The following is a 27,311-nucleotide window of genomic DNA, read 5'->3' on the forward strand; positions in this document are numbered from 1 at the left end:
AAATCGTGAGTAGAAGAGAGTCAGAAACCGAGCGCTAATGTTATTATACCCTTTCAGTTCGACAAAACGTTATTTGATTTATATGATATATTTTTTCGAATGATAGTTCCGATCTGATCAAAAATATATGTTGTTAATGTGGTCTCGGTCGAAGCTTCCTTCAAACTTCCTTCCTTACAAACTTTCGTAAAATTCGTATTAACCGTCGGTAAAGGGTATACAAAAGGGAGAACATTTAGAGATAAGGTTCTCTTAATGCTTACCTATATATATTAGCATTCTGGGGTTGCTCTTAACTTAAAAACTCTCTTATTGCTTCTCTTATGATCTCTTTATATGAATTCAATCGACATTTTTCGATAGTAGTTTTGCTCATATTTGCGCTAAAAGTAATCGAGTAACTATCGCCGGTGATCAGCTGCTTGTTGTTATGTTTTATTTTAAATTTTTAAATGGGATGATAACTATATTGAGTAACTCCCGCGATCTGGCTGAAAACCAAAGTAAACTGCGAGGTAAGTTTGAAAGTTCTCCATACAACAAATCATTCATTAAATGGTTAATTCTCTTCTCCAACTACCAGCTTAGAGGCTGCCTGCAATATGTTCTATGTTCTCTGGAAAAGCCTCGAAAAAAACAACAAACTACTCAAGAGACAGCATCCGCCTTAGCAGCGATTGCCTTGAATAAATATGTAGTTTCGATGAAGATGCCGAGATTCTGTACAGGCAGCCACACCTCATCTTTACACCTAAGGCATTAATTGGCCGCCCAAGAACAGCAGCAACACCATCTAGAAATCAAAAGTCAATCATGACACAATTACGATCCGCTCTCAGAGATGTTTCTATTCTCCATTCCATTAAAGCCGATCAATTTACGCACGCATGTCTGGTTTTTGGACACCCGAGGCCATCTACTATCTGACACTGGGGTCAGGCATTGGAATAATATGTAAAAACACTTGAGCGAAGATGCCATGCCCGAATGGAACGGGCTACCTCAACAGTCGCCGTCGAGCATTGGCGCGTTTCAGTTCAATTCGAAGCTTTTGACGATGACGTGATCCCAGCTGTTACAGTTTAAATTGTCGCGACTTTGCATTCCATTGCACTTTAGCCAAATATACGAGTAAAATGCCAGCTAATTGTGGACAGCTCGCACACTTCGGGCATTGAAGTTCAAATATCGCCGCACCTACAAGTTCATCAGAAAACATCCACAAACCACACCAAAGCCTTATCAAAGCCTTATTGACAGTCGAACCGGTTTGACAATAGATATACTCGAAGCTTGACTACGCCCTGCCTTGGTCAAAGTTTCAGAATAGTTGAGAACGAAGCATGGGACAGAAACTGTCGTACTGCAAAAAGTGTAAGGATTGGTGGAGGAGGAATGATCAGGGTGAGACCAAGCCACGCGTGCGCAATGTCAATGGAAACTATATGGCAGGAGCGCCCAGTCGAGATGAAACGGGTGAGTGGCGATGAGGATAACGAATTAGGGAAGGAATAATATCGGAATAAATCTGTCTGTTGGATTTATTTACTTTTATCTTTTGTAGCCGTTGAAGAATCAACTTTAGAGGATATTGTTAATTTATTCCATGTCTGAGGGTTTCTTCTCTCCCAAATTTGATTTTATTTATATTCCTTTTTGTCCGTAAAAATAATATTCCTCTCCCAAAAGTTTACTCCAAATCTGAGGCTCTCTTTGTCCCCATTTCATTTGATCTTTGCTACTTTTTTTGTTGACTATCTATTCAAATTGATTTATTTTGTTGTGCAATACTCGTACTCATACCAACAATTATGCATTCGCTTCTATGAGTATTTATATCGCCTTTTATGTATGCAAATTGCTGCCGTGGGTGTAGCAGAATTCGTAGTTAGCTGCCCACAATCTTGTGTCTTGTCTAGATCGCCAACTCAGCCACTCGAATTATTTCATTTTATAGTTGCAATTTTTGAAAATTGAATAAAAACAAACAAAAGGCTAAAAACACCTGCCGGCTGACAATGATCTTGCACAGCAGTTCTATAGCCGAAAAATTACTCGATATTTATACAATAATTACTCACAAATAGCGAATGAAATGATTAATAAGATCACAGCTTAAATTGCGAATGCAAATTGATGATCATCATTCAGAAATTCCTAAGAAAAACTAGTTTAGCTGGGGAAGTTTCGACTGTGGTATACCAATTTTTGTGCATTAGGTAGAAAAATAGCTAATTAATAATATTAATTATTATTATTAATAATTGATAATTGGGAGGAAAACCGAAGGCTGCCTGCAACTTATATTATTTCATTGTCTTAAAAAGTATTAAAATTAGTTATTTTTATAACTATAAAAAGTAGCTTACAAATCTTTAAAATGCTTGATTTTCTAATCATGCTCAGTGATGGTTTCTGATCCTATTTGAGTCATTTTTAATCCATTAGTTTTCCAGAGGTTTCCTACAGTCATTTCCTTATAAAATCTTTTGTTAATTCTGAGCAACAATTAAATTTTTAAACTTATTGTTCTGCCTGATAAATACATTTGGAATATGAATACGAATATACCCCTCGACTCCTACGAGTACCGTGCATAGCAATCAGTTTGCTCTCTATGCTCTTTTGAGGCGGTTTCCAATCAAGATGTTGTTTGCCCATGAACGATGACGTAGTGCCTGAAACAGCTTCTTCGTCGTCTTACCAACGGTTCGCTTAGAAGCTGCCCTCAAGCGCTGCTTCCCGTAAATAATTATTAATGATAGACTACCAATCCGAGAGAGATGCAGAGAGATCTTTGAGAGCGCTACACACGCATTGGAGGCGAGGCAACTATCTGGCCCAAGCGATTTACTGATGGGCAGAGCAGAGAGTGATCAGTTTAGTTTAAAGCGTTGCCGCGTTCGCTTCGATATAATCGTACGGGACAAAGACCAAAACGGAACAGAACAGAACAGACCTATTCGAAAAAGAGACTTTGAAGCGTTTCCGTTAGGTCGCCGCGTTGTGTTATTATAGTTATTACGGTTACTGTTGCCGCTTGTGTAAACCGTAGCACATAAATAGTGCTCCGAGGCATTAATTCCACTAAGCCGAATCGTGTTAGCCAGCAGTTAAAATGAGCTACTGGAACTACCGGAATTATACACCCAGCTGGATCCAACGCTGGTGGCCACAGTCCCCGCCCAGACGCGTGAATCCTTTCCGCAGCATACGTCCTGGTCCTGACATTGAAAGTAAATGACTAAACGACTAAAAACAATCATAGAAAAACCTAACATAAATTAGCTAAAACAAAGCGTGTTATATGACACTTGTTGTTGGGCAACTACTAGAAATATTTTCGAATCGTTGGAATTTTATTTAATTTTTGCTTTTGTTTGATTTGTATTTAATTTATTTTTTTTCGGTCTATGACTTCACTTTTGTGTGTGTTTTGTTTCCGTTTTTGTTGTTCTGTATGGGTTGTTTGACACGTTCGGGAGGTTTTTGCTATTTTGCGCAATTATTTAACACACAAACACATACGTTCATTATGCATATCTTTAAGCGAATAATATATATGTGAATATATACTACATCAAATATTTGACTCGATTACATTTGCTTATCAAAGTTGAAATTCCTATCAAACGTTCATCTGAAACGATTCAATTGTTTGCTTCTCCTGATTGAACACCGCACAAAAAGGTGGGCAGCGGCAGCCATGTGGAACAACGAGGCTTCTGTCAGCCACAAATCATAATTGCAAGATAATTCCCAATAAAAAAAAACTATTCCTTTTTGATCATGCTCTCTAGCTAATGTGCTTAGATTTTTATGGCACAAGATTGGAGAATGGGGAAATATCTTTTGTTGCGCAGGGAAAGTGAAACCAAAAGGGGCAGAGACCGCTTTTTATTATTGGATTACGTTTTGGTAATTGGATTTCAGACACAAAATTACTTTTCCTAAAAATTAAGAAGCTTTCAGTCGTTTCTCTGAAACCTGTTCATCATTAAACAAGATTTCTACAAAAACAAAATTTAAAACATTAAAAATTCAAAAAAAAAATGCAATCAATAATAATACCACAGTTTCCTTGTATGTTTATTGAAGCAATAAATAATTCAAACAAATCAAATTTTAATCCTCGCAATTAGAGTCCCCAATGGCATGCTTTAAGCAAAAAATATTAGATGCATTTTTAGTTTTCAAAATTCAGTTAATATGTATATTCTTTATAGTTTCAATTTATAGCTAAACGTGCTGAAATGTATAATCTCTGGGGGAATAATATTTTCTTTGGCCAAAATCCATTGATCATTTATTAATTTGTAGAAAAGTGAATTTTAACGAAAGAAGAACGAATATTTTTTTTTTTTCTTGCCGTTTATTATAAGATCTTTGGTAATAATAAACTTTTGATTTTCAAACAAGTTTCCTTAGTAGAAAAATTACTTTTACTTATTTTTTTAAGTTCTACATACATAGTATATGTATGTTGTGTTGACAGAAATCTTTTATGCTTCAGCTGACATGCTCTTCTTTCCGCTAAAAATAATTATTAAAATGTTAAAATGAGATACCTACTATATGTACTCAAATGTGTAGCTTCGATGCCTTTTTTATTGACCAAATGGAGAAACCTTTTTTGCCTATAATTGACTGTGATTCACAACGTTCCTAAATTGGCTTTTAAATATACAAAAAATCTTTTATTCAAATATTGACATTGCACAGGCCAAAACTTTAGGCATTTCTATTTTCTTTGGCCCAACATAAAATTCAACCAATTGATTTTTCTTTTTCTTTGACACATACTTACTTGCTTGGAAAAGATTTCGCTGAACTATTTTCTTGTTGTTGGTTTGTTGCGCGTTGGCGTCACTTTGATTTTGATTGTCGTCCACTGAGAGAATTAATTGGCTTGGCATTGAACTTTTTGGCCATTGTGGCACAAGTTTGTTATGTTTATGGCCAAAGGCGATTAGTCGTCAGTGAGCGCATGTTGCGAGGAAGGGGATCGCATGGATCACAGTGGAAGACCAGCTGACAGGCCATTTACTTTATGAGATCATCGCAGACAGTGCCGATCAACCCGAAACCCCTTGCTCAGTGACAGATGACTGTAATGAGAGCCTGACGAATGACTAATCTCTGATTGTGTGTGATTTATACAGATGCTGCTCTCTCGGCGGTACTGGGCGTGCTGCGAGTGGATCTCTGCCAGGAGGATAACCACAATGAGCACCACACGAGCCACTTCTATGCGGCGGCAGCCAAGGAGGCGCTGATCGTGCGCCGTGGCGAACCCTTCCGCCTGCGCATCCAGCTCAATCGCGACTACAGCCCCAGCAAGGATGCCATCAACTTTGTGTTCAGCGTGGCCGATGACAAGAATCCCAGGCCCGGACATGGCACACTGACGGCTCTGGTGCCACACGACGGCATCGACGATCTGGGCGACACCCTGGAATGGGGTGCGGGCATTGAGACACACGAGGGTGCGCTGCTGACGGTGCTGATCAAACCGCCATCGACTTGCCCCGTGACGGAGTGGCGCCTGGATATCGACACCAAGCTGCTGGGCGATGGCTCGCGCAGCTATCCCGTGCCGCTGCCCATCTACGTGCTGTTCAATCCCTGGTGCCCCGAGGATCAGGTGTATCTGGAGGATCGCGAGCAGCGCAAGGAGTACGTGATGCACGACACAACGCTCATCTGGCGCGGCTCCTACAACCGGCTGCGTCCCTCGGTGTGGAAGATTGGCCAGTTCGAGCGGCATGTGCTCGAGTGCAGCCTGAAGGTGCTCGGCACCGTCGGTAGGATTCCACCCGCCTACAGGGGCGATCCTGTGCGCGTGGCCCGGGCCCTGTCCGCGCTGGTTAACTCGGTGGACGACGATGGTGTGCTGCTGGGCAATTGGTCGGAGGATTTCTCGGGCGGCGTGGCGCCCACCAAGTGGACGGGCTCCGCGGAGATCCTGCAGCAGTTCCACAAGACCCAGAAGTCCGTGAAGTTCGCGCAGTGCTGGAACTTCAGTGGCGTGCTGGCCACCATTGCCAGGAGTCTGGGCATACCCGCTCGCATCATCACTTGCTACTCGTCGGCCCATGACACCCAGGCCTCGCTCACCGTCGACGTCTTCATCGATGCCAACAACAAGAAGCTGGACGCGGAGACCACCGACTCCATTTGGAACTATCATGTGTGGAACGAGCTGTGGATGCAGCGACCCGATCTGGGCGTGGGCCAGCATGGCGCCTACGATGGCTGGCAGGTGGTGGACGCCACGCCCCAGGAGGCATCGGACAACATGTACCGCGTGGGCCCCGCCTCTGTGCTGGCGGTGAAGCATGGCGAGATCCTGCGACCCTTCGACGGTGGCTTTGTCTTTGCGGAGGTCAACGCGGATAAGCTCTACTGGCGCTACAACGGACCCAGCCAGCCGCTGAAGCTGCTGCGAAAGGACACCCTGGCCATTGGCCATCTGATCAGCACCAAGGCGGTGCTCAAGTGGGATCGCGAGGACATCACGGACAGCTACAAGCATGCGGAGCGTTCCGAGGAGGAGCGCAGCACCATGCTGAGGGCCCTGAAGCAGTCCCGACATGCCTTCAGTCGCTACTACCTCAACGACAACTTCAACGAGGTGGAGTTCGATATGGAACTGAAGGACGACATCAAAATTGGCGAGAACTTCAGCGTCGTGCTAAAGGTGACCAATAAGAGTGCGGAAAAGAGCCACCTGGCCACGGGTCAAGTCAACTGCGATGCGGTGCTCTACACGGGCGTCGGCGCCATGGAGGTGAAGTCCATGGGCTTCGAGCTGCAGCTGGAGCCAAAGGCCAGCGAATACGTGCGCATGGAGGTGATCTTCGAGGAGTACTTCGAGAAACTCTCCTCCCAGGCGGCCTTCCAGATCTCCGCGTCTGCGCGCGTGAAGGATACGGACTACGACTACTATGCCCAGGATGATTTCCGTGTGCGCAAGCCGGACATCAAGTTCCAGATGGGGGAGGGCAGCATTGTGGCACGCAGGGAGCTGGATGTGATCCTGCGTCTGGTCAATCCGCTGCCCATACCGCTGCACAAGGGCCTCTTTACCGTCGAGGGACCGGGCATAGAGCAGCCATTGAAGTTCAAGGTGGGTCGGCATGCCTTCCCCTTCCTACCGAATGTCCGTTGCTAATGTAAACTTATTCCACAGATTACTGAGATCCCTGTGGGCGGCACAGCGGCAGCCACATTTAAGTATGTTCCGCCCTATGCCGGGCGCGGCACACTCCTGGCCAAGTTTACCTCCAAGGAACTGGACGATGTGGATGGCTACAAGCACTACGAGATCGAGCCACGTCCCGAGGATCTGCTGCAGCCGAATGGCAGCCATCGAAGCAGCAATATCATTCGACGACGCACGGATGTTATAGCCTAAGAGATCCAGTCCTGATGGATTGATGGTTTCGCTTTGTATTCATAGATTTCTAAGTGATTTTGTTGTAAATAATTCTAATGCTAATAATAATATTAATAATTTTTGATATTTTAAACAGAAAATGACGCAAATCAGTTCAAGATTTCGCCTATGCCCAGGGCATAGCTCGGCTTGTTGGCGGTCTTCACAAAGAAGATGCCGCGAGCATCGCGTGGCACTGGATCACCCATCAGGATTTTGCTGCCAGTGCAGTTCTTGCCCTTCAGCTCGTCCAGACCAGAGCAGGGCACGCCATAGAAACCCTTGGGGGAATTGATGGACTCGGCATAGTACTCGTAGGAGCGGCCATGACTGCAACCAGCTGGAGAAAATATATTGGAAAATGCACAAAGAGGCTTTAAGCTTAAGCTTTAATTACTCACTGAAAATCTGCGAGAGCTCCTTGCAGCCGGGCTGCGGTGGCCCACCGCCATTCGGATAAAAGTCCACCATGCCAATGGGCTTGCGAAAGCCCAAATAGCCCGCACAACTGTGTATGACATCCACAAAATTGGCATCCGTGTCATCCAAATGATTCTCCGGTCCAATGCAATCCTCGAAGGCAGGTCGTGCCGGATCCAGGCCTGTTATACGATTCACCCTGTACTTGGTGTACGAGCCCGCATAGCCCATTATATGGGCACCCAGACTGTGCCCGATCAGGTGAATGCGCTGCGGATCTGCGTCCTTTTCCTCGACGAGCAGATCGATTAGCTTGGCCACCGCCCTGCCCACCTGCACCGTGTAGCGTGCCGGGGTCAGGTAATAGATATTGTCCGCCTGATCCTGCCAATTGATGGCGAAGACATTCACCTGACCGCGCTCTATGTAGGCGCCGCGAATGGACTGAATGGAGTTGCTCATGGTGCTCGATTTCCAGCCGTGAACGAGGATCTTGGTGTCCAATGCGGGATTGAACTTCTCGGCCATTTCCTGCCAGGTATCGCGCTTGTGCCGCTGCGAGAACTCAAAGTTGTTGTCGTCGATCCAGAAGTCTGCACTGGAGCTGAGAGAGGCATCGCTGGAAGGAGCAGAGGATGGGAAATGGAAGCTGTAAGTCTGTATGTAAGTGGAAGCAGCAAACGCACCTTCCATAGAGCTCAAATTTGATGAGCTGCGGCAGATTGATTCGATTCTCCGGCGGTGGTTCCACCAAATAGGCGACCTCTGGCTTGCCCTCGCCATTTGGCATGTAGATCCAAGTCTTGTTGTAGTCCTCCTGACTCAAAGCCACCTCACCGCGTATGCCAACTGCAAAAGAGAAGCGGAAAGCAATCAGTTAAAGCCCCAGTCGGTTAGATAAAACACTTTACAGAGCAGCAGCACGGGCCGCACCACTTGGGCCAGGGCCGCAAAGCCTGTGACGAGCCACTGGATAACCACAAAGGTGTTGGAGATTTCATTCCGGCAGGGACTGATCACATTGCAGATGCAGGCCAGCGCATTGGAGGACATCTTGACCAGCTAAACGTTGCCCATCGACTGATCTGTCGCGATTCGACGTACTCCCCATGATGACCCCACCCCAGGGCACAACCGAAAAAGAAACACTTTAATGAGGGCATGCTGACGCATTTGTAATCCTCGAAACCGGTTGCTGTACCCCAGCAATTAATTCTTGGCCTGGAGCGCTTTAATTACTCTGAATGAAAGCGCACTCTCAGTGCTCAGTGCCCAGTTCTCAGTGTTGTCTGTCTTGCTGTGTCTTTGTGTGTGTATTAACTCGGCCAGAAGCGACTCAAACAGAAGCGGAGACAAAGCCGTGTCCAAGCGTATCCATAACTCACCAGCCAGCCAGGCAAGGGCCACGGCCACAGCCACGTATAGCCAGCAAAGCTTCAACATATTTGAATGTCCGACGACTTAAACTGTGGCACGGCTCAAAGCAGCTACGATTTTATAGTGGCAGCAACTTCTTAGATAAACCAGGACAGGGACAGGTGTCAATCAAGACTGTCTTTTGGACTGTGGAGTTTCCCCAGGTAGAAGCTTCCAGCTGCAAGTGCTTATCACAGCTCCACGGGATATCCGTGGCGGGGTACTGTTAATGGGGTTAAAGTTGGTGCGGTGGTGCATTGCAAACAGATTGTTGTGTGGTGGAAAAATTACAGGGAAAATACGAGTATCATCAAACAAATTTAGTTTTGTCTGGAATCTTGCGAATTTATTATACCCTTGAAGAGGGTATATTAAAAAAGGGCAGAGGTTTTTAACTTGCAGCAGGAAGTATATTCTTATTATATTATAAGATAATTTCTCTACATAGCTCGAACAGAGCTACGAACAACTATAATAGATTGATAACAATTTTCAAAATAAAACGGCGATAGCCAATCCATTTATCGCACAAAACTATCAGCGATAAGCATACTATCAGCAAAATATATATATCGATAGCTGTATATCAATAACTTGCCATCCCTATTTGTGGTAAAAACTCAAATAAAATAAAAATTAAGCAAAAAATGACTGAAGAAGCTAACATTCCCGAGCAAATAGCTAATGGCAAGAACAAAACCAATGTGCGCTGTCAGTTCTGCAACAGTTTGATGCTAAAGGCGAGCGAGGGGAGCTACAGCGAGCAGGAGGTAAGTCCCGGCATCCAATCCATGATTAAGAAATTCTAATGCTGACGCTATTCTGCCAGATAGATGTACCGCTGATGGTGCAAAAGCAGGACAGGAAGGCGGACAGCCTGAACACGGAGCCCTTGAAGCACTTCTGGCTGGTGAAGGACATGCTGTCGTTCGAGAACATTGGCTTCTCCCACACGGTGGACGGCAAGAAGTTTCTGGTGTGCGCCGACTGTGAACGCGGACCCGTGGGCTACCACGAGCTGAGCACCAAGCATTGTTACCTGGCCCTCAAGCGGGTGGTGCATACGGACTAAGTGGACTGGATCTGGCCAAGATCTCACGGCTACATTTATGATTGAGCGCACACTGCTTTTAACTTAACCCCAGTATAACGTGTGTATTATATGGTGCGAGTGCATGCCGCAGAAGAGCTCTTTAATATATGTATTTTAAGCAATTCCCCTGGCCCGGGCACACACAGAAAAACATTCAGTTTTTGTATTCATATTTATTGTTTTTCACTTTAAACATTTTACAATTTTATCGCATTATAAATATTGCATTTTTTTAGAGGAGATTTCATTCTTAACTAAAAAATTGTCACTATAAACTGTGTATTTTGCTATTTGTTTGAACTAAAAATCATGTATTTGTTGCTTTGGTTTCTGTAACACGTTTAACATACAGTTATGAATTTTATTTGTATTATTATTATTTTCTTGCATTTATCTCTACAATGGACAACACTTTTGCACATTTTGCATTCGTTCTACTACTTGGGGATGTCCCATAATTTTGGTTCCTTTTTTTTATGTGGGGTGAGGGGCTCCATTTATGGATTTGGTGTCGGTGTCATCCTTCTCCTCCTTCTATGCGGTAGATGAATCGATTCTCATAGTTTTCCGTTTTTGGCAGTTGGTTACAACATCGAGTGTTTATCTTTCATTTTTATTCACTTTTTTTTTTGGTTTCATTTTGGTTAGTGCGTAGGATGGGAGCGTGCTTTTCGCTTGGCCCTCTGGCTGTGTGGTGTCCTTCAAGCGTGTTTCAACTATTCTAGGAATGGGTTTGGGTTTAGGTTTATGGGGGGGGATTTTCCTTTCTTGTTTCTTACTTTTAGCTTCTTTTCTAATTATACTATAAAGTGTATGTCGCGTGTGGTGTGTGTTTATTGTTATATTTAATGCTTTTTTTCAGGGCCTTTGCTGCCATTTAAATACTTTTTTTTCGTTTGTTTAGCGTTTGAATTTTGCCTTTAGAAATTTCTTTAGATTTTTCTTCCGTTAATTTTAAGTCTTATGAAAATAAAAATAGAGAAACTTAGACAAAGATTGTGTTAACATTTATAGTTTATGTACTACTGTTAGTTTTTGGTTTTTGGTTTTTTTGGGGGGCCTCCTTTGACTTTTATTTCGTTTGGTTTAATTGGATTTCATTTAAATACTTTTTAACTGCGGTAGGTTTTAGTTTTAGTTTTGTTATCGTTATATATTTATTATACTCGTACTTTAGTTTCAAAAATTCATCCTCATGCTCATACTCCGAGTACGAGTATCTGTGAGTGTGTGTGTAAAATAGATTTGAACGATTATATTGGCCAAATGTAACATGATCTCTTTTTGTTTTTTATATACATTTACAACTTAAGCAATTCTCGTTTATTAAATGTTTCGTATAAAGCTTTTTACGGTTCTCCATTCAAAAAATGTGTTACAAAAATCATGCTGGGACAGAGCTGCAAATGATACATATATTCCCATTAGATTTGACATGTGATTATCCTTCTGGTGGTGATATTTCGATTCTTACCAAGCTCTGTGGCAGCTCTACGTGTGGACCATCTTGATGGGAGGGTGAGGGGGTGTAAAGCGCGGCAACGGGTTTCACAGAAGTTCAAGAATACGAAAAAAACAAAAAAACATTTGGTTGGGTTGGATGATGAATCGACGAAAAAAACAAATCAAACAAAAACAACTGAGGCGGCTCCTTGCGTCTCGTCTCGTCTCGTCTCCTCTACGGCCGTCCTAACGCTGCAGCCACTGGAAGGCGCCCAGCAGGACACCCACCATGGCCACCACACCCACTGTGGAGGCACTCATCGTGGCAGCGCCATTGCAATTGTCCGTATCACAGGAGCAGACCACCTGGCGTCCACCAAAGCCGGCACGCGAATAGCAATAGTTGGTCGAGGTCTGGTTCTGGTATCCGCAGGTCCGTATCACGCGGCTATCTGGAGGCACTGCAACGGCAACAAAAACAAAAGATTATCACATATTTAAATGTGCTTTGGATTGCCTGTAGTTTCTAAACTTACGGCTGTTCACAGAGAACTCAATGATCTGTGTGATCTTGCGACAATAGGTGGGTATTCCCTTGCCACGAGATGAGTACTGCTCATCGCAGTCCTTAAGCAAATTCTCTGGCGGTATGTCCAGCGCACAGTTGGCATCTTTGTGGCTATTGCAGACAAAGCATTTAATGGCATAGCCTGGAAAAAAGTAGAAGAAAAAAAAAACGGGTAAATATAGTATTGATTCACTTTGATCTACTTTCTTTCTGCTTAATGTGTGCACTTTCTTCTAATTTCCTCTGACACACAACTGATTTGATTTCAATAATTGCATTTTTGCATCCTGCTTGGAAAATGTCCCTTTCCCATTAGCTAATGGCAACCTATACCTTTGGCTAATATAATATTCCCCCCCCCTTGCTGTGAATATTGCCTGCTGCTGGCACTCAGCATGCCACTTAATTGACCACAAAGCAAACCAAGTTAATGTCAATTAGAAATTTTCCATTCCTAGCATACGTTTAACCTTAATAGTTTGATAAAAAAAAAACAGAAAAGAAAAGAAAAGAATAATAGCAAAAAGCATACGAATATAAACAAATATCAGACAAATGATTTACACAGATTCTTCTCTATAAAGAGATCTTTATAGTACCCATCTCTGATCTAGCTAAATTGAATTTAAGGTCGTGCGCGACACGAGATTCGCATTATTTAATCTTTCGAATACGAATATACAGATCAGATCCAAAATGTTGGTTTTACAGCTGCTCTCTGCTCTCTGCTCTTTGCTCTCCAATGATGCAACTTGTGATGCACTTTTGCCTCACGCTGTGTGCCAAAAATGGCACAATGGCACGGAAACGTTGAGGTTGAGATGCGATGCCAGTGATGGAAGCGACGCCTCCATTAGTGCCCGACTGCGAGTCTCTTCCGAGCCGTTTGCTAATTGAAGCCGCAACAGACATTGTTAATGGACTCCAATAACTTTGCTAGTTTTTTTTTTTGCTGCTACTCCTCCTCCTCCTTCTCCTACTACTATTTCTCACCCAATCTGGGTTACATAAGCAAAGTGGCCGAGTCATAGTGGGGAATAATGTCTGCTTTTAGGCGGCAGTGGAGAACAATGGAAAGGAAAGTAGCAGAAGGAGCTCACACTCAGTGGGCTATAAGAGGGATCTTTTGTATATTGATTAAAAGGGGGTAGCAGGAAGATCGGGGCAGTGCATGTTTCTCTGCTTGAAAGATACTCTAAAACATCCATGCATAAATCCAGCAAGGTGCAACTCTGACTATAGCTGCATATCATTTGTTAGAGTACGCTTAAAATAGATAAATCATTTCCCTGTCTCTAATTTAGTGTAATTAAATATTTAAGAACCTCTCGAACGTTGATAAAATCATGCAATCCGTGCCATAGAATTTGTGTGACCTTAAACCAAAAATGTAAACTGTAATCCCGAATGAATCCGGGATGGGCAATCAATTTAATCAAATCAATCAATCCATCAATTAATCAATGAAATACCCTAAAGTGGAACATTTTGTATAGATTTTCCGACAGGCGATTTCCCGTTCTAAAGTGCCTTCCTCCCATTAAATATTCATTTAGAAAATTTCTAGCCATAAAAGCTTTAAAAGTTTCCACTGTTAGTCACGACAAATTAAGGTTTGTTATACGCGTTTATAAATAGCCATAAATTGCATTGATTGCGTTGCATATAAGAACGAATGCGAATGCGAATACGAATACGAATATGTATCTATATTTGAGTATAAACCAAGGCTGAGGAATCTTTTGGGTTGTTTACAAAACACACAGATTTCATTCCCCTTTCTCTGATTGGACTTTCATTGGAAGATTCATTGCCTTTATGTAAGACGACTTTCGGGATATGGGATTAGTGCATTTGGCCCCTGGCCGGACTCTTGGCCAAATAGAGTGCGCATGTCCTACATTATCCTTGCACATACACACATGTCGACGCATGAAAACTGAAGGGGGGGGGGGAAACAAATTTGATCCACTTTTGCAAAAAGCAGCCAGGAAGCGCCCAAAGGAAATGCAGAGTAATTAGGCCCTGTCATTTGAGTTCTTTTAACGATAGTGTGGTGGGGGGGACTTTGTAACTTGTAGCCACAGATAGTTGTTAAGGTGTCAAATTCTTTGGTTTTGGGGTGTCAGGACAACAACCCTTAAAGACAATGCCCTGGCTCCTTTTTTTTGGAGGAAAAAAGCTGTGGGAAAGAGAGCGCCGAGCCGAGCCATCGGCGAACAAATGAAGTAGAGAAAAAAAGTTCCTTTTTGGCCAGGCAGCAGGGCTTTGAGCGGGAGCGAGAGAAAGGAACTTACACACACGATATATGTATCTATTGGAATGCAAATGCTCTTACTACTGGGCGGGAGTGTGCGTGCGTGCATGTCGGGTCGGGTCGGGTCGGCTCGGCTCGGGGTGGGGTGGGGTGGGGTGGCGCGTGATGTGATGGACAAAAAGGCGCCATGGCGGCCGGCTTAGATACTCCTTGGTGGCGTCAAGACGGCGCGCCACAAGCTCTCCCCAAATCATTGCCCCCTCCCAAATTTCTCGCTCTCTCCCACTCTCTCTCTCTCGCTCGCTGTGTCTCTCTGTGGCAGAGTGAGAATCGCTTATTATGTAATCGTAATCGCGATGTAAGGACTTCCGCTGGCTATGGTATTATCTAGGAATAAGTGAGGCTGTGGTGTGGTTTCTTATGGTAGTGTTCCATTTGGTTATGGGGTATCCTTTTACCTTGCTGCACGGCAATGGCCAGAATCAGCGCACTAATCACATAGATGTACTGCATTTTTATTTGATTTGATTTTTTTAATTTAAATTGTTATCAATTCTACGATGGTGATGCTCTTCCAATTGAAACACACCCAGACGTGACGCGATTCGACTCGACTCGGAACTCGACTATTTAGTTGTGTGAGCACAAAGTTATTTAGCAAAATTGATTCGTTCGTTCTTTTCTCTTCAGTTTTATTTATTTCTTTTTGTGTTGTTGTTGGTTCAATTGAGCTACAGATTCGACTCAATTCACGGCTTCTGATGGCTATCTCTCTACACACAAAACGCTTGAATTATACTATTTTATTTTCCCTGCTGGCTTGTGCAAAAAACAAGCGCTCACGGCGCACACGGCAAACGCTGACAAACGGCTGACAAACGACTGGGCGAATCCGGCAGGCAGGCAAGCTCCACACGACAAATGTAGCACGAATGATTCGTTTGTGGGAGGCAGCTGGCAGCTGGAGCTGTGGCTGTGGCTGTAGCTGCAGATGGAGACGAGAGACCCCATCAAGCACCAAAGCTTTCGCGAAAAGCTTTTCGAGTGCGCGACACGACACTGCGTCCTCTTTTGCTTTTTGAGTGTGTCGTCTGCCTGCTGCACGAACTGGGAAGGGGAAGGGGCAGGAGCAGGAGCCGAGCCCCGAAAGAGCCGCGAGTGCAAAATGGTTTTGGGGCTACACTGATAAACATGGGCAGGGTTTATGGAATATATTTTTCATCCCAATCAAATTTTATTTGCATTTTAAATTAAATTTCTTTTGTCTCTATAAGAAATGATATTGGCGCTCTAATACAAGCGTAAATTTAGGTACCATTTCTTAAGGGATTTTAGATAATTAGAGATATGTTTATAGATGACTATAGATTATAGATTAATTGTTATAATGTTTATAAGGAATTCAAGAATTTATTTAAAAATATATTTTGTAAAATATTCCTTATAATAATATTATATTAAATTATTAAATGCTTCAGGAAAACTTTCCTACTTATTATTTTAAATATATGTCAATTTTTTAATTTTTGAAGCTTTAATCTTGTTTCCAGGCAAATGAAATATACCCTTAAAACTACTGAATGAAACTGCAGCTAGAAGCACAAAAGTTTTTTCTCTATATACGGAGAACATATGCCCTTATGGTCTCGTTCTTCTCTTCCCCCCCACACCATCACGTTTCCATACTTCTTCTTAACTTTCGTTCAAATAAGTCCTAATTAATTCTAATTTTGCAGCTTACTTTTCCGAGATACTCTCAAGTAATTGCAGCCTGCAATTAAGCAAAGACACTGCACTGAACCCCATGGCCTAACCCTGAGCGCCACTTCAACCAGCCGTCCAGACACTTAATAAACAGGCACACGTGAAAGGCCCAAGAACTCATATAAGTATCGTATGTACAAGCATACATATGTACGAGTATGTGGATACGTGTATATGATCGCGTATGATCATAAGCTAAGCATAAATCAGCTCAGTGCATTAATTAAGCTTAATCGCAGGCTTCCTCTTCGAGCTTATCAAAAAGTCTCACAAATTGTGGCCCCAAGTCGCTGGCCAATTGAATTATCTCTCGCCTTCTCGCACTCATTCTCACTTGATCAGTTTATTCATATTTTTGCGGAACATTTTGGCTTGGGCTTTGCCACTGCCTTTGTGCCCCAATCAGCGCGAAAATTGAAGAAGCCATGGGGAGAGATTGATACAGGGGCTTGCCCTTTGGGAATAGTTGAGTAGTTCCTCCTTGGAATCTCTGCTCAATGTCTTTTTTTGTTACTCTCCTTCAATTGAAGCGGCAGCTATAAATAGATACAGATAGATAGTGGGCAACAGTTTTGTCTTAGGGTTAAAGTGTAACCCATTATTATTATTCCACCACGAATCGTACGAATTTGAAGAACAATTTTTAGTTTGATCAATCAAAATGTGTGTTTTACCTGAGATATGTATGTATGGATAGATACTGTTAATTATTTTCTAGTGCATAAAGGACACATGAAACTGTCTAAATGGTTGCACGTTTTTCAATTTTCAGAAAATAAAAAAAATTTTCTTAGCAGTTAAAATTTTTCAAATTATGTAAATGAAAATCATGCTGCTTGTAAATACATAGCTCAAGTCGAATAAAAAATGAACGCGATATCTTTCACCTGGTCTCCGCTAAAATTAAAAAGGTTGTCTAATTTTCATGGGTATTTAAATCTCCCTCTCAAAGCACTTTAAAAGAAAGCTTTCTAAGCGCAAGCTTGCACATTCTAAGCTTTCTAATCTGAAGCTTTCGAGCGGTGAAAGAAACGGTTAATACTGGGTTTTTGTGTTTGCATAAAGTTCCCCTTGTTATGATTAGCTGAAACCGCCCCATTTTGTTCCCTCTTATTTTATTTGGTTTATTTTGTTAAGAAGAAACTCATTAGGATTTTTTTGTTTTTTGTACAATTAATCTGTAAATCAAATGCGAAACATGTTCGGGGGTGGCTATAAAGGGGAAGGGTCGCTACCTCTCCAGAAAGACAGACAGACAGACAGACAAACAAACAAGCACATGGCTGATTCAAACCAAACCGGTTGCCACAAACAAGAATTTTGTTGTTGTTGTAATTCGAATCCAAAGGTCTGACCTGCAAATAACGCAATCAAATTTTGTGTGTGCTGCCATTACTTAGAGAACAGCTGATTCCATGGATCGTTGCGATCTCAATGCCATTTGCGCCAAAGCCAAAGACAAAACTTTTTGTAGAATTTAGTTACACGTTCGAATTGCATGCGTTTGGTTCCGCTTACTGTCGGTTGAGGTATTTCGCTATTTGAGTGTATCGAAAGTACATAAATACATTCGTACATACGAATTAACGTACAGATTAACATACTTCAAAGTGACATTCAAAGTGGTATTTATGGTGAGTACTGAAAGCGAAAATTTTGTAAAGTTGTAACAAGAAAATAATGTAGATATATGAGCTAAATTTAAATGAAAATAAAATTTCATTAATGTTTGGAACAAATAACTTTATTTATTTTTTAAATAAACTCGTTTGTTACATGTCGATCAAGCGTATGCAAGTACATCAAAATATGGATGAATGATGAATATATTGTATTTTAATATTTTAATTTAATAATAATAAATAATTTAGTAATTCAATAATTGTATTTTAATTATTTATCATATATTTTGGGAACTTTCACTTTTTCGTCTATTTTTTAGGCATGATTTTTTGAAAGAATCGTTCTTTAAAAATACCCCTTTTTTATACGCATTTTAAATTTCATTCATTCCCTCTCACTTTCCATGTTTCCACAACAAATTTTCCATTCCGATCACGTCATAAACCCAATCGTTTTACCTGTAAACCGCCTCGAACTGGCTAACACCGGCTAGGCATTTGACCACGGGTCTGATTACGTTTTGCTTGGAGAGCAGAGCTGAAAATTTCAAATTTACATAGTTGCATGGCTTGCAGAATTGGATACCATAGTGAATGAATAAAGAAGCGAATACAAATTAAATAAATTAAATGTTGCAGGCACTTGCCACGATGACTCAAGAAAATGTTATTGTGAAACTGAAACTGCCCTGAACTAGGACTGAAGATAAGGCCCGCCCGTGTACACCACATTCACTGAATCTCATTAATGTTTTCCTCAATTAAGAGTCAGAGTCTTGGTGTCTGGGCACTAGACCAAACCAACACAACTGAGTTTTTGGAGGTGCATACCAGTTTTAACTAATCCCTCAAAGCTGATAAGAGAGCGGGAAAAATGTGTAGAACAGCAGCACTGTTATAGAGCAACCTTCGGAACCAGCAGCAGCAGCGATCTGTAGCAGTTCTGTGCCTAGGATTCTCCCAACAAATCAATCAACAAGAAATAGGGATTCACCTGCTTATTCTTTCGGAAGCAGTTATGCATATGAGGTTAATGTCGGCTAATGAGATGTCATTTTGGTAAAGCAAAGTTGTCTTTTGTTGTCTGGCTTCACGTGACGTCACAGCGGTTTGAGCCGGTTAAAAGCGGTGGATTTGTATTCCATTATTGTTTCTTGTTTCATTGTTTTGTTTTGAACCAAGCTGAAACCAACTGAAGCCGGAGCTTATCACTGCCACTTACCTTGTAAGCAGCATCATCTCTCTGGAAGAGAGAGAGAGAGATCTTTTCCCCCATCATTCAATGCAAAGGGGCTTCAAGACCCCGACCCGACCCCGAGGCAGACGATCGTGTGACGGAAGTTTTTCCCATTTGCTGCCTTGGCTCTCTTTTAATGCTTCCACAATCTCTCTCTCTCCCTATCTGGTTCTCTCATTTTCTCTCTCTCTGGCTGATCTCTCGTGGAGCCGTTCTTTTTGAAAAATCAACGTTTTTTGAAATATTGAATACGAGTTTTCAGATTCATCTCGACGGTGCCCGCGTCAAGTTCCTCATCCGCCATTCGCTTTTTACATACATAAAAAGTTCTTTACAATAATCCGATTGTGTGTGAATTATTGCGTGTTTTGTAATATATAAATATACGAATTCACAAATATTGTGGCAGTTTATCAATTTGATTTGTTAAAGGTGAATAAACTTTTAACTCTTTAATGGGTCGAAAGAATTATGGAAATCGGAAACAGAATGAAATACTTGTGTGGAATTATGTTGATGTTTTGACAGTGCTAAGTTAGGGTTATAAGTGATTAAAGTATTCTTTTATTATTAATTTGGCTCACAGTTTTACACGCAGAAAAATTAAGATTAAATATGACCAAACGAAACATCCTGAAGAAATAATTCTAGAATTATTTAGATTAGTTTAGAAGTTAAAACGAAAGATTCAAAGATACGAAAATATTCAGAAGAGTTCTCTCTGATTTAAATCAGAATTAAATCGAATATTTTCGAAAAAATTCGAAGCCAGTTGCAATTTCTCTTTCAAATATTTATTATTATTATTGTTTTTTTAGAAACTATTTGTTTTTTATATGAATAAAGTCCACTTTTAAAATTAAAATAGAGAAATTTATTGCATTCTTTTATAAAATATTTACCTAGACATGACCTGCTTTAAGTAAAGGAAAACTCTACAAATTTCGCATGCACCTGCATACAAATTTATACATATTTTATGTTTAATATATAGTAAATCTGAAACAAACAAAGCAGTTATAGTAAAATATTAGCACTTGTCACGTTGTGGGGCCACACTCTCATACCGGTTTACAAAGTGTAAATAAAAACAGCATACACTAATCTATAGATTATACTATAAAAATGCTAATGAGAAAACCGCCACTGCCGCTTTCTGCGCTAATCAAAATACAAACAAAGCTAAATATCAGATGAATATAATACATTTTCTATCTGTTCCAGCTTGAAGGTTGGATAAGCCACACTAAGGATTAACCTCAGATTGGAGATCAAGTTCGCAGATCCGCCGCCACAACCCAGAAATATTTCATAAAATAACCGCAGAAATGTCTACGTCGCTTCTCGCCTACGCCGTGTGCATTGCTCTGATCGGCAATCTCTTATCAGGTGAATATAAACACATATTTAGTATATATAGTATATATATGCATAATATTTGCTTTACATATTTATTTAATCAGTTTGGGTCTATTACATTCTCTGTAGAGATATTGGGGTGGCGGCCTTTTGTTTCATTAATCACATTAAAGCCACTTCCAATTGGGCCTAATACAACATGCAAATTGAGTTGTTCTCTGCTTTGTATTAAGCAAATTGATTAGTTTTTATTTTAGCAAATTGATTGGGGGCTTAAATCCAAATGAAATCAACCGCATCCCGTCATTCAGTGGGACGCGCTGATGTGGAAAGCCATGCCAAACACTTTTCACTTTGTTGTGTGGGTGTTGTCTGTGAGTCACATAAACGGATTGCTTGGCTTTTCTCTTTTTCATTTTGCAAATGGGCAATGGAAATCAAACTGCAGCAGTTTAATTGATTTATCAAATATTGAGCCAAAAATTCAGCATTTCCTGTGGATAAATGAACGATGAAAAATTCTACAAAAAAAGTGAAAATTGAGCTGCAGCGAACTCAAGTGGAAACCATAATTGAGGTGGCAGTCATGCCAGATGATGAATGGCTAACCAATATTTGATCATTGATATGGGTAGGTGTTACAGATGCATGTAGTTAGTTAGCTGTGTGTGGGTGGTTATGCGGTTATGTGGGCTGTTAGAAAGGAAAGAAAATGCGAGACAAGTGGAAAATCTTTTGATAATGCTCGTATTTGTTTGGGATGCGATGACGAAGATAACGAATATGTTTAGTCAGTCAAGCAACCCATCAACCAAGCATTTGTAAATCTGTTTGTTTAAATAAAAGAGGAAAGAATGCTTCTACCTATGTACCTACATAAATACATACTTCAGGCTAGCTGCTTATCTTTCTAATTTATAAGGCTATAGCTTTAATTCTAGCTACATTTTGTCACCACTTGGCACATCTTTCTACAGCTCATTAGACACCGTTTTCCATCACATATACTCACAATACTCGCTGTAAAATATTCTATTCTACTACGGGTACATGCAAATCTCTCTCAGCAAATTGATTGTCCAAGCAAATTGCCAACTCGCACTCACCTGCTAAGGGAATATTTAAATGGCGTTAAATTATATTGAAACTATTTGCACCCGAACATATGGCTATACGGCTGTATTGGCTATAATCGATAATGCAAATATTCACGTTTATGGGCATTCCAGCGTCAGGCAACTGCCACTTTCTCAGCCGACATTCCCTGCCTGCCATAGCCCCCCTTTCCAAGGCAAAGAGCACAGCGTTTCAAGAGCGCGTTTCATTAGCGTACGATTGTCAGCCGCAAACTTGCAACAAAGGCAACAGTTGTGGGTGGGTGCTCACAGATGCAAACAGAGGGTCACAGATATCATGCTTGAGTGCCTGTGCCTCCCCACCCTCCCTTTTTCGCGCAAGTTCCAGTTTGCTGAAAAGCCGCATGAATATGCAGCAAATGTAAAATGCAAATGGAAATAGTAAAATGCAAATTGCGTATCCGATTTCAAATTCTAAATGTAAATCGACACTGCCACTGCAGATTTTTATGGCAGGTGATTTTTTATTACTCAATGTTTGTATGTGTTTTTATTTGGCTTAATTACCAAAAAATAATAAGGGGGTGCGTGAGCAGCATACGAGGGCGTCTAACTTCCACCGCTTTTACTACCCTGTTCCCCGATGCTAAGAATTGCGCATACGCCCCACTAAACGCTCGACATTTGTAATACTGGCAGTTGCAGGCACTCGAGTATTTCAAATTTACAAGTACAATATCAGAGACCACTATTACTTTTGTCTGACTTTGTTTTGCTACAAATGTCCTTGCCCTTTGGCGTGGAAATGTTTCTTTTTTTTTGGGTATGGTGCTTTCAGAAATACCCTTTCCATTGCTCGATGGTAGTGGCAATAAAGTAATATTATGGGGGAATTTAATTCATATTTGCAAGTAATTTCTATTAATGGTTCAGCCACAAAATGGCAGATTGGGCGAGACTTTGTGCATATTTAATTTGCGTATAGAGAGTCGAAAATCTTTTTATTTTGAGTCTAAATATTGCACTGATTCGTCAGGAAATTATGCAAGAAACTAGAAATAGAATAAAATAAAATAGAGAATTTACAAAACCTTTTCAAACTTTCAGTAATTTCTGGAATACTGAAAAGGTATTCAAATGTGATTCATATTAAATTAGAAACGCGAAGGAAATGCGTGACAAAGAGATTAAATTAAATTAAATTAGCTATGATATCCGAGTAAGGGCTACCACACTTCGCTGCAGTGCAAGGGCTGCTCAACCATAGGCAAGGCAAGTTTTTTGTACGCCTCTCGACATCTCGCGTGCCAGCAGTTGGATATGTTTCGGCATTTACGAGTATTTTTTGCTGTGCCTCCAAAGCAGTTGACATGCAATTATTCAGGTTACTGCAGTCCGTTGACGGGGGGACTACGTTTAGGAGTCGGTTTGTCAGTCAGGGGCTGACATAGTGGCTGACAGGGACGGCGCTTTGGCCGATGGCGGGGGCGGGGTGGCTAATAAAATAATTTACTGTCAAAGTGTCGGGGAGCTTGAAAAGGGCGAATCGCGGCATTTGAATGCCATTTGAGGTTGCCTATATCCAATTAATTTGTCTTCTCCTTCGATTTCAGTGGACGCCATCCGATGCCATCAGTGCAACTCGCATTCGAATGAGGACTGCGCCGGTTTGCTGGTGAATACACCGCGCGCCCAGCGTGATGACCAATTTCTGAAGGACTGTCTGCCCCGTGGCGAGAAGGAGGCCTTCTGCCGCAAGACGGTGCTGAAGTTCGAGGTGAACGGCGAGCACCGCATCGAGCGCGGCTGCGGCTGGATCCAGGAGAAAATGCATAATGCCTGCTTCACTGCCGACAACGAGGGATACAAGCAGACCATATGCACCTGCAGCGAGGAGGGTTGCAATGGGGCCACCTCCCTCCTGGGGGCACACTACACCCTGGCAGCCGCTGCCATCAGTCTGCTCATCGTCAGCCTAATCAGACACTAAAACTTTAGTTCAATCACTCATCCGAAGCACCCTTAAAAGTACCAGTACCTTATGTTTCTTTTCTTGTATGCCATATAGGTAATGTTATGTCTACAGGCGCTCCCATCTGTCCGGCAACAGTTTCGCGTTTAGTTTTGTATTTCTATTTAATTTCTATGAAAATATAAGTCTTAAATTACAACAAAAATAACCATTTCCAGAGTTCTTTCAATCTTTCATTTGCTTACTTTTCATTTGGAGCTTAAAAGTTCAGCTGCATTCTGCAGCTTTAATCCTTGGAATACTTTAGCTGGATGTGCAGGATTATGGGCGGATGTTTTGATAGCCTCAACCTCGTGCTTTGAGCTGCGTTGGCCAATCCCCCCTCTGCTACTTGCAAATTGTTTAAGCCGGTGGAAAGAAAGTGGAAAAAATGAGTTAACTAAAACGGAAATGAGATTAAACGAGTACACAGAAAACATTTATAAAATCAGACTATGACGAGATTAAAGTTCTAATTCTTTTCCTTATTTCTACTACATCTTCTCTTTGATTTTCATTGCAATTTCCATAGGTGTTTCATCTGCACTCAACATTGATTCACTCACAAAACCCCATCATAATCCTTAGATCCTGAAACACTCTGCCGAAAATCGTTAATCACTTGGCCGACCAAATGGCCGTCCATTAATTCTCGATATATGCATAAGCCACATAAGCGTTGCCCTGCAACAATTCAATTATTTATGTTTAGCACTTAAATCACTCTGACATCGACTGGGAGAACTTTCATTTTGGGCAGAAATCCAAAATTTATGCGTTAAAAGCGAATGCCGGCAGTTGGGGCTGTTGGCAGCCGTCTGTGCAAAATGTTGTGGCAATTATATAAAATCGAAATTTTCATATGGAAAAATGGCAGTGGGAGGAACGCATGAATTGACCAAGGACTCGCCTACACTCTATCCAGCTGCGAGTGTCTGTCTCTGTCCCGCGGTCCATCGCTTTTGATAGTAGCTGCTGCCAAAATGTCTGCAGAAATTGTTTTGTGTGTGTGTGTATGTGTGTGTGGCAAAAAGCAGAGTCCAAAGTCAGTGTCTACGCAGGCCAAAAATAATAGGGCAACTTTGTTAGTTTTATTGTTGAGGGGCAGAGTATGGGGAGCGGGAACAACCCTGACGACATGTCGGCCCATTAAGTCAAGCACAGAAACACACACCCAAAGACACCACTGACTGGTGGTTTTTTCTGCTCTGCTCTGCTCTTCTGTATTTTTTTTTTTATTTTGGCTATGAACAGTAACTTTAATGCGCTGGCAGTTGTTGTTTGTCTTACCACAGACACAGATACAGATACAGGATATACACACTCACAGATATACAGGATACTCTGTCTCAGAGAAGGCTACGCCGACACAGATACAGTCTACACTCACAGATACAGCCACACAGAGCCACAGATACAGATACAAGTGCTAAGACGACCTACATGCGTTACATTTTGTGTTCTGTCGTCGCCAGTTCAAATAGTTCTGCAGCTTTTGTCTATGGGTGCGTTCTGTCGCCAGTGTGGCGCCCCTGGCCACAGCAACAGCATCCGCAAAGCATGCCATGCCTCATGCCTCATGCCGCATCCCGTGCTCTCGACCCTGCCCCAGTCCAGCCTTGTCTCATGTCTGTGTGCTCAGTCGCTGGCTTCCTTTTATTTTTGTGGACAGCTTGGCGCCAACATAAAAAACATTGATTTTGAATTCACAGAGCGCCCTCGACCAAAAAATATTGCTCAAATCATTTATTACTGCTGTTGCAGAACGTATTCAACATCTGCTTAATTATTTAAACCTATTTTTCTACAGCAAGGAGTGTCCTTTTTTTGCCAAAACAATCGTAAGAAAGTTTTCAGTGATAATTTGGTTGGCAAGGGTATAAAAAATGCTATTTCCCATGCATTATACTAACAATAAACTATTAAAGTATTGTTTTTTTTAAATTTATTATTTTTATTTCGATTACAAGAAGGAATGGCATGGCTCTGAAAGGTCGGGGTAGAATGTGAGATCTCAAATTTGATATTTATATGAAGTTTACGTAAATTATACATATTTTACATATTTATTGACATTTATATGTTTTTATGGTGCATACTTTCAGGCATGCAACTTTTGCCATAAACAATTACCGAGAAAAATGCGCATACGCAGTGCTGTACCTGACGAAAATATTTCTTCCCACTACAGTGGGAAAAGGAACACTCCTTTTGTTTTCTCTGCGAACTTGTAAATATGTGTGCACTGCCATAATCATAATATTGTGCGAGTCGGAATTTCTTTAATTAAAGTTGTTCTCAGTTTCGTTTTCCAGACACTTATGTGCAGGTAATTTGCTGTGAAATTAGATGGGATTGCTTGTAATAAAATGAATAGAATTTTCTTTTCAAATTTGTAAAAGAGTTTTTCTGTGGAATAACTAAAGGAATTTAGGAGCGAATATTAGATTTTATCCTATGTTATCCTACTATGGAAAGACTAGGAGAACTTGCCAAAAGCGCAGATTTCTACATAAATTATATACGAGTATATATGTATTTTATTCTGTTTCTGAACAGCATTTACACGATATCGCATCCAAGAACATCAGTCACTTGCTAATGACATTAAAATCTCAACAAAGTTTTCGTTGTGCGCGCATAACATTTGTCACTGGCATTCGTTAGCATTTTAGAGCGACTCGCAGATTTCTTATGTTAATCAGTTGGATGATTTATATACGTGGCTATGCAGTACGCGACAAAACAACATAAATATTTTTATTGTTTCACGCTCGAAAAGGAGTCACGTACCGACACTGACGCATACGCAATCCGTAGGATATATTTTTACATGCCGCCTGGGATATTTTGTATTTACCACGCCCTCAACCGAAAGGCTGATTGTTGGAGATGGTGATGATGATGCTGCCTCTGCTGTTACTGCTGCTGCTGCTTCTGCTGCTCCTGCATTTTGGGGCACGTGCAGCGAGAGACACCCACAAATTGCTGTCATAGTGCTCCTCCGGCTGCTTCCACTTCCGCTACGTGCTCAGTGAGCTCATTGACCTGTAAATTGTAAAAGCCAAGTAGGAGAATGAAATTCTTTGCCCACTTTTTGTCGCTTTTGTTCTCAGTTTTCCGTTTGGGCCCACCTGAAGCTGCCGCTTGAACTGCATTGAAATTGCAGTCAAGTGCAAGTGATTGCTGAAAAAAATTACGTACTTTGTGCATTGTTTGGCTGTTAAATTGATTTTATGTGCTTTGCAATCTGAAGATGATCGAAAATGGAATTATGGCAGGGCAGGGCAAAGGTCTCTTATTTCGTTACTGACAAATTGGTTCGTAAAATTTGGTAGTTCAATGAGGAAATTAAGGTTTTTGTACTCATACTTAAACCATATAAAATGTTTCATTGTCGCATTTAATGGCAAGCTTGGCATTTTTCTAAATTACTTTTATTTCATTCCTAAGGTTTCCTTGGAAATTTATTTATTTGCCATCAATTTCCGTATGCATATCCCATAAAACTTATTTAAATTATAGAGTTATTCAACACAAAATGTACTTAAGTTTTAGTTAAAGGAAATTGAATCCCATATGAGCCATAAACTATACCCATAAAATA

The 27,311-nt window shown here is 41.4% G+C and overlaps 5 protein-coding genes across 8 annotated transcripts; 3 read left to right on the forward strand and 2 right to left on the reverse strand.

The window, feature by feature from the left end:
• Window positions 1-971: 971 nt before the first annotated feature.
• On the forward strand, window positions 972-7,519 carry LOC111069142 (annulin). 2 transcript variants are annotated; one of them, XM_022359041.2, is made up of 3 exons: window positions 972-1,476; window positions 5,163-7,129; window positions 7,193-7,519. In XM_022359041.2, the coding sequence occupies exons 1-3, from the start codon at window positions 1,344-1,346 to the stop codon at window positions 7,415-7,417; spliced, it is 2,325 nt and encodes a 774-aa protein (XP_022214733.2). In that variant the 5' UTR covers window positions 972-1,343; the 3' UTR covers window positions 7,418-7,519. The 2 variants fall into 2 exon arrangements, with proteins under 2 accessions (XP_022214733.2, XP_022214734.2); XM_022359042.2 differs by lacking the exon at window positions 972-1,476 and adding an exon at window positions 2,868-3,236 and having other exon boundaries at window positions 7,193-7,518.
• Window positions 7,499-9,406, reverse strand: LOC111069143 (inactive pancreatic lipase-related protein 1). Of its 2 annotated transcripts, none has more exons than XM_022359045.2 (4): window positions 9,244-9,406; window positions 8,545-8,707; window positions 7,840-8,477; window positions 7,499-7,778 (listed from the first exon to the last, which is right to left on the reverse strand). In XM_022359045.2, the coding sequence occupies exons 1-4, from the start codon at window positions 9,299-9,301 to the stop codon at window positions 7,549-7,551; spliced, it is 1,089 nt and encodes a 362-aa protein (XP_022214737.1). In that variant the 5' UTR covers window positions 9,302-9,406; the 3' UTR covers window positions 7,499-7,548. The 2 variants fall into 2 exon arrangements, with proteins under 2 accessions (XP_022214737.1, XP_022214736.2); XM_022359044.2 differs by lacking the exon at window positions 9,244-9,406 and adding an exon at window positions 8,770-8,924.
• Window positions 9,407-9,865: 459 nt separating this feature from the next.
• Window positions 9,866-10,731, forward strand: LOC111069154 (guanine nucleotide exchange factor MSS4 homolog). Its single transcript, XM_022359058.2, has 2 exons — window positions 9,866-10,044; window positions 10,104-10,731. The coding sequence occupies exons 1-2, from the start codon at window positions 9,922-9,924 to the stop codon at window positions 10,344-10,346; spliced, it is 366 nt and encodes a 121-aa protein (XP_022214750.1). The 5' UTR covers window positions 9,866-9,921; the 3' UTR covers window positions 10,347-10,731.
• On the reverse strand, window positions 10,544-15,574 carry LOC111069153. Its single transcript, XM_022359057.2, has 4 exons — window positions 15,094-15,574; window positions 12,347-12,520; window positions 11,842-12,271; window positions 10,544-11,767 (listed from the first exon to the last, which is right to left on the reverse strand). The coding sequence occupies exons 1-3, from the start codon at window positions 15,146-15,148 to the stop codon at window positions 12,057-12,059; spliced, it is 444 nt and encodes a 147-aa protein (XP_022214749.1). The 5' UTR covers window positions 15,149-15,574; the 3' UTR covers window positions 10,544-11,767; window positions 11,842-12,056.
• A 2,357-nt stretch (window positions 15,575-17,931) lies between these two features.
• LOC111069114 lies at window positions 17,932-23,876 on the forward strand. Of its 2 annotated transcripts, none has more exons than XM_022359012.2 (3): window positions 17,932-18,033; window positions 20,483-20,647; window positions 23,307-23,876. In XM_022359012.2, the coding sequence occupies exons 2-3, from the start codon at window positions 20,587-20,589 to the stop codon at window positions 23,681-23,683; spliced, it is 438 nt and encodes a 145-aa protein (XP_022214704.2). In that variant the 5' UTR covers window positions 17,932-18,033; window positions 20,483-20,586; the 3' UTR covers window positions 23,684-23,876. The 2 variants fall into 2 exon arrangements, with proteins under 2 accessions (XP_022214704.2, XP_022214703.2); XM_022359011.2 differs by lacking the exon at window positions 17,932-18,033 and adding an exon at window positions 19,528-19,690.
• Window positions 23,877-27,311: the final 3,435 nt, after the last annotated feature.

Source organism: Drosophila obscura, unplaced genomic scaffold (genome assembly GCF_018151105.1).
Source record: "Drosophila obscura isolate BZ-5 IFL unplaced genomic scaffold, ASM1815110v1 contig_200, whole genome shotgun sequence".
NCBI lineage: Eukaryota > Metazoa > Arthropoda > Insecta > Diptera > Drosophilidae > Drosophila > Drosophila obscura.

Bases quoted from the DNA above. Each gene is read 5' to 3' on its own strand.
- LOC111069114 (XM_022359012.2), top strand. From the start codon at position 20,587: ATGTCTACGTCGCTTCTCGCCTACGCCGTGTGCATTGCTCTGATCGGC. The intron at 20,648-23,306 runs GTGAATATAAAC...CTTCGATTTCAG, and splicing joins GATCGGCAATCTCTTATCAG to TGGACGCCATCCGATGCCAT.
- LOC111069142 (XM_022359041.2), top strand. From the start codon at position 1,344: ATGGGACAGAAACTGTCGTACTGCAAAAAGTGTAAGGATTGGTGGAGG. The intron at 1,477-5,162 runs GTGAGTGGCGAT...TGATTTATACAG, and splicing joins GCCCAGTCGAGATGAAACGG to ATGCTGCTCTCTCGGCGGTA. The intron at 7,130-7,192 runs GTGGGTCGGCAT...CTTATTCCACAG, and splicing joins AGCAGCCATTGAAGTTCAAG to ATTACTGAGATCCCTGTGGG.
- LOC111069153 (XM_022359057.2), bottom strand. From the start codon at position 15,148: ATGCAGTACATCTATGTGATTAGTGCGCTGATTCTGGCCATTGCCGTG. The intron at 12,521-15,093 runs GTAAAAGGATAC...ACTTTTTTCCAG, and splicing joins GGCCATTGCCGTGCAGCAAG to GCTATGCCATTAAATGCTTT. The intron at 12,272-12,346 runs GTAAGTTTAGAA...TTGCCGTTGCAG, and splicing joins TGAGTTCTCTGTGAACAGCC to TGCCTCCAGATAGCCGCGTG.
- LOC111069154 (XM_022359058.2), top strand. From the start codon at position 9,922: ATGACTGAAGAAGCTAACATTCCCGAGCAAATAGCTAATGGCAAGAAC. The intron at 10,045-10,103 runs GTAAGTCCCGGC...CTATTCTGCCAG, and splicing joins GGAGCTACAGCGAGCAGGAG to ATAGATGTACCGCTGATGGT.
- LOC111069143 (XM_022359044.2), bottom strand. From the start codon at position 8,911: ATGTCCTCCAATGCGCTGGCCTGCATCTGCAATGTGATCAGTCCCTGC. The intron at 8,478-8,544 runs GTGCGTTTGCTG...TGCTCCTTCCAG, and splicing joins AAATTTGAGCTCTATGGAAG to CGATGCCTCTCTCAGCTCCA. The intron at 7,779-7,839 runs GTGAGTAATTAA...TATTTTCTCCAG, and splicing joins GGAGCTCTCGCAGATTTTCA to CTGGTTGCAGTCATGGCCGC.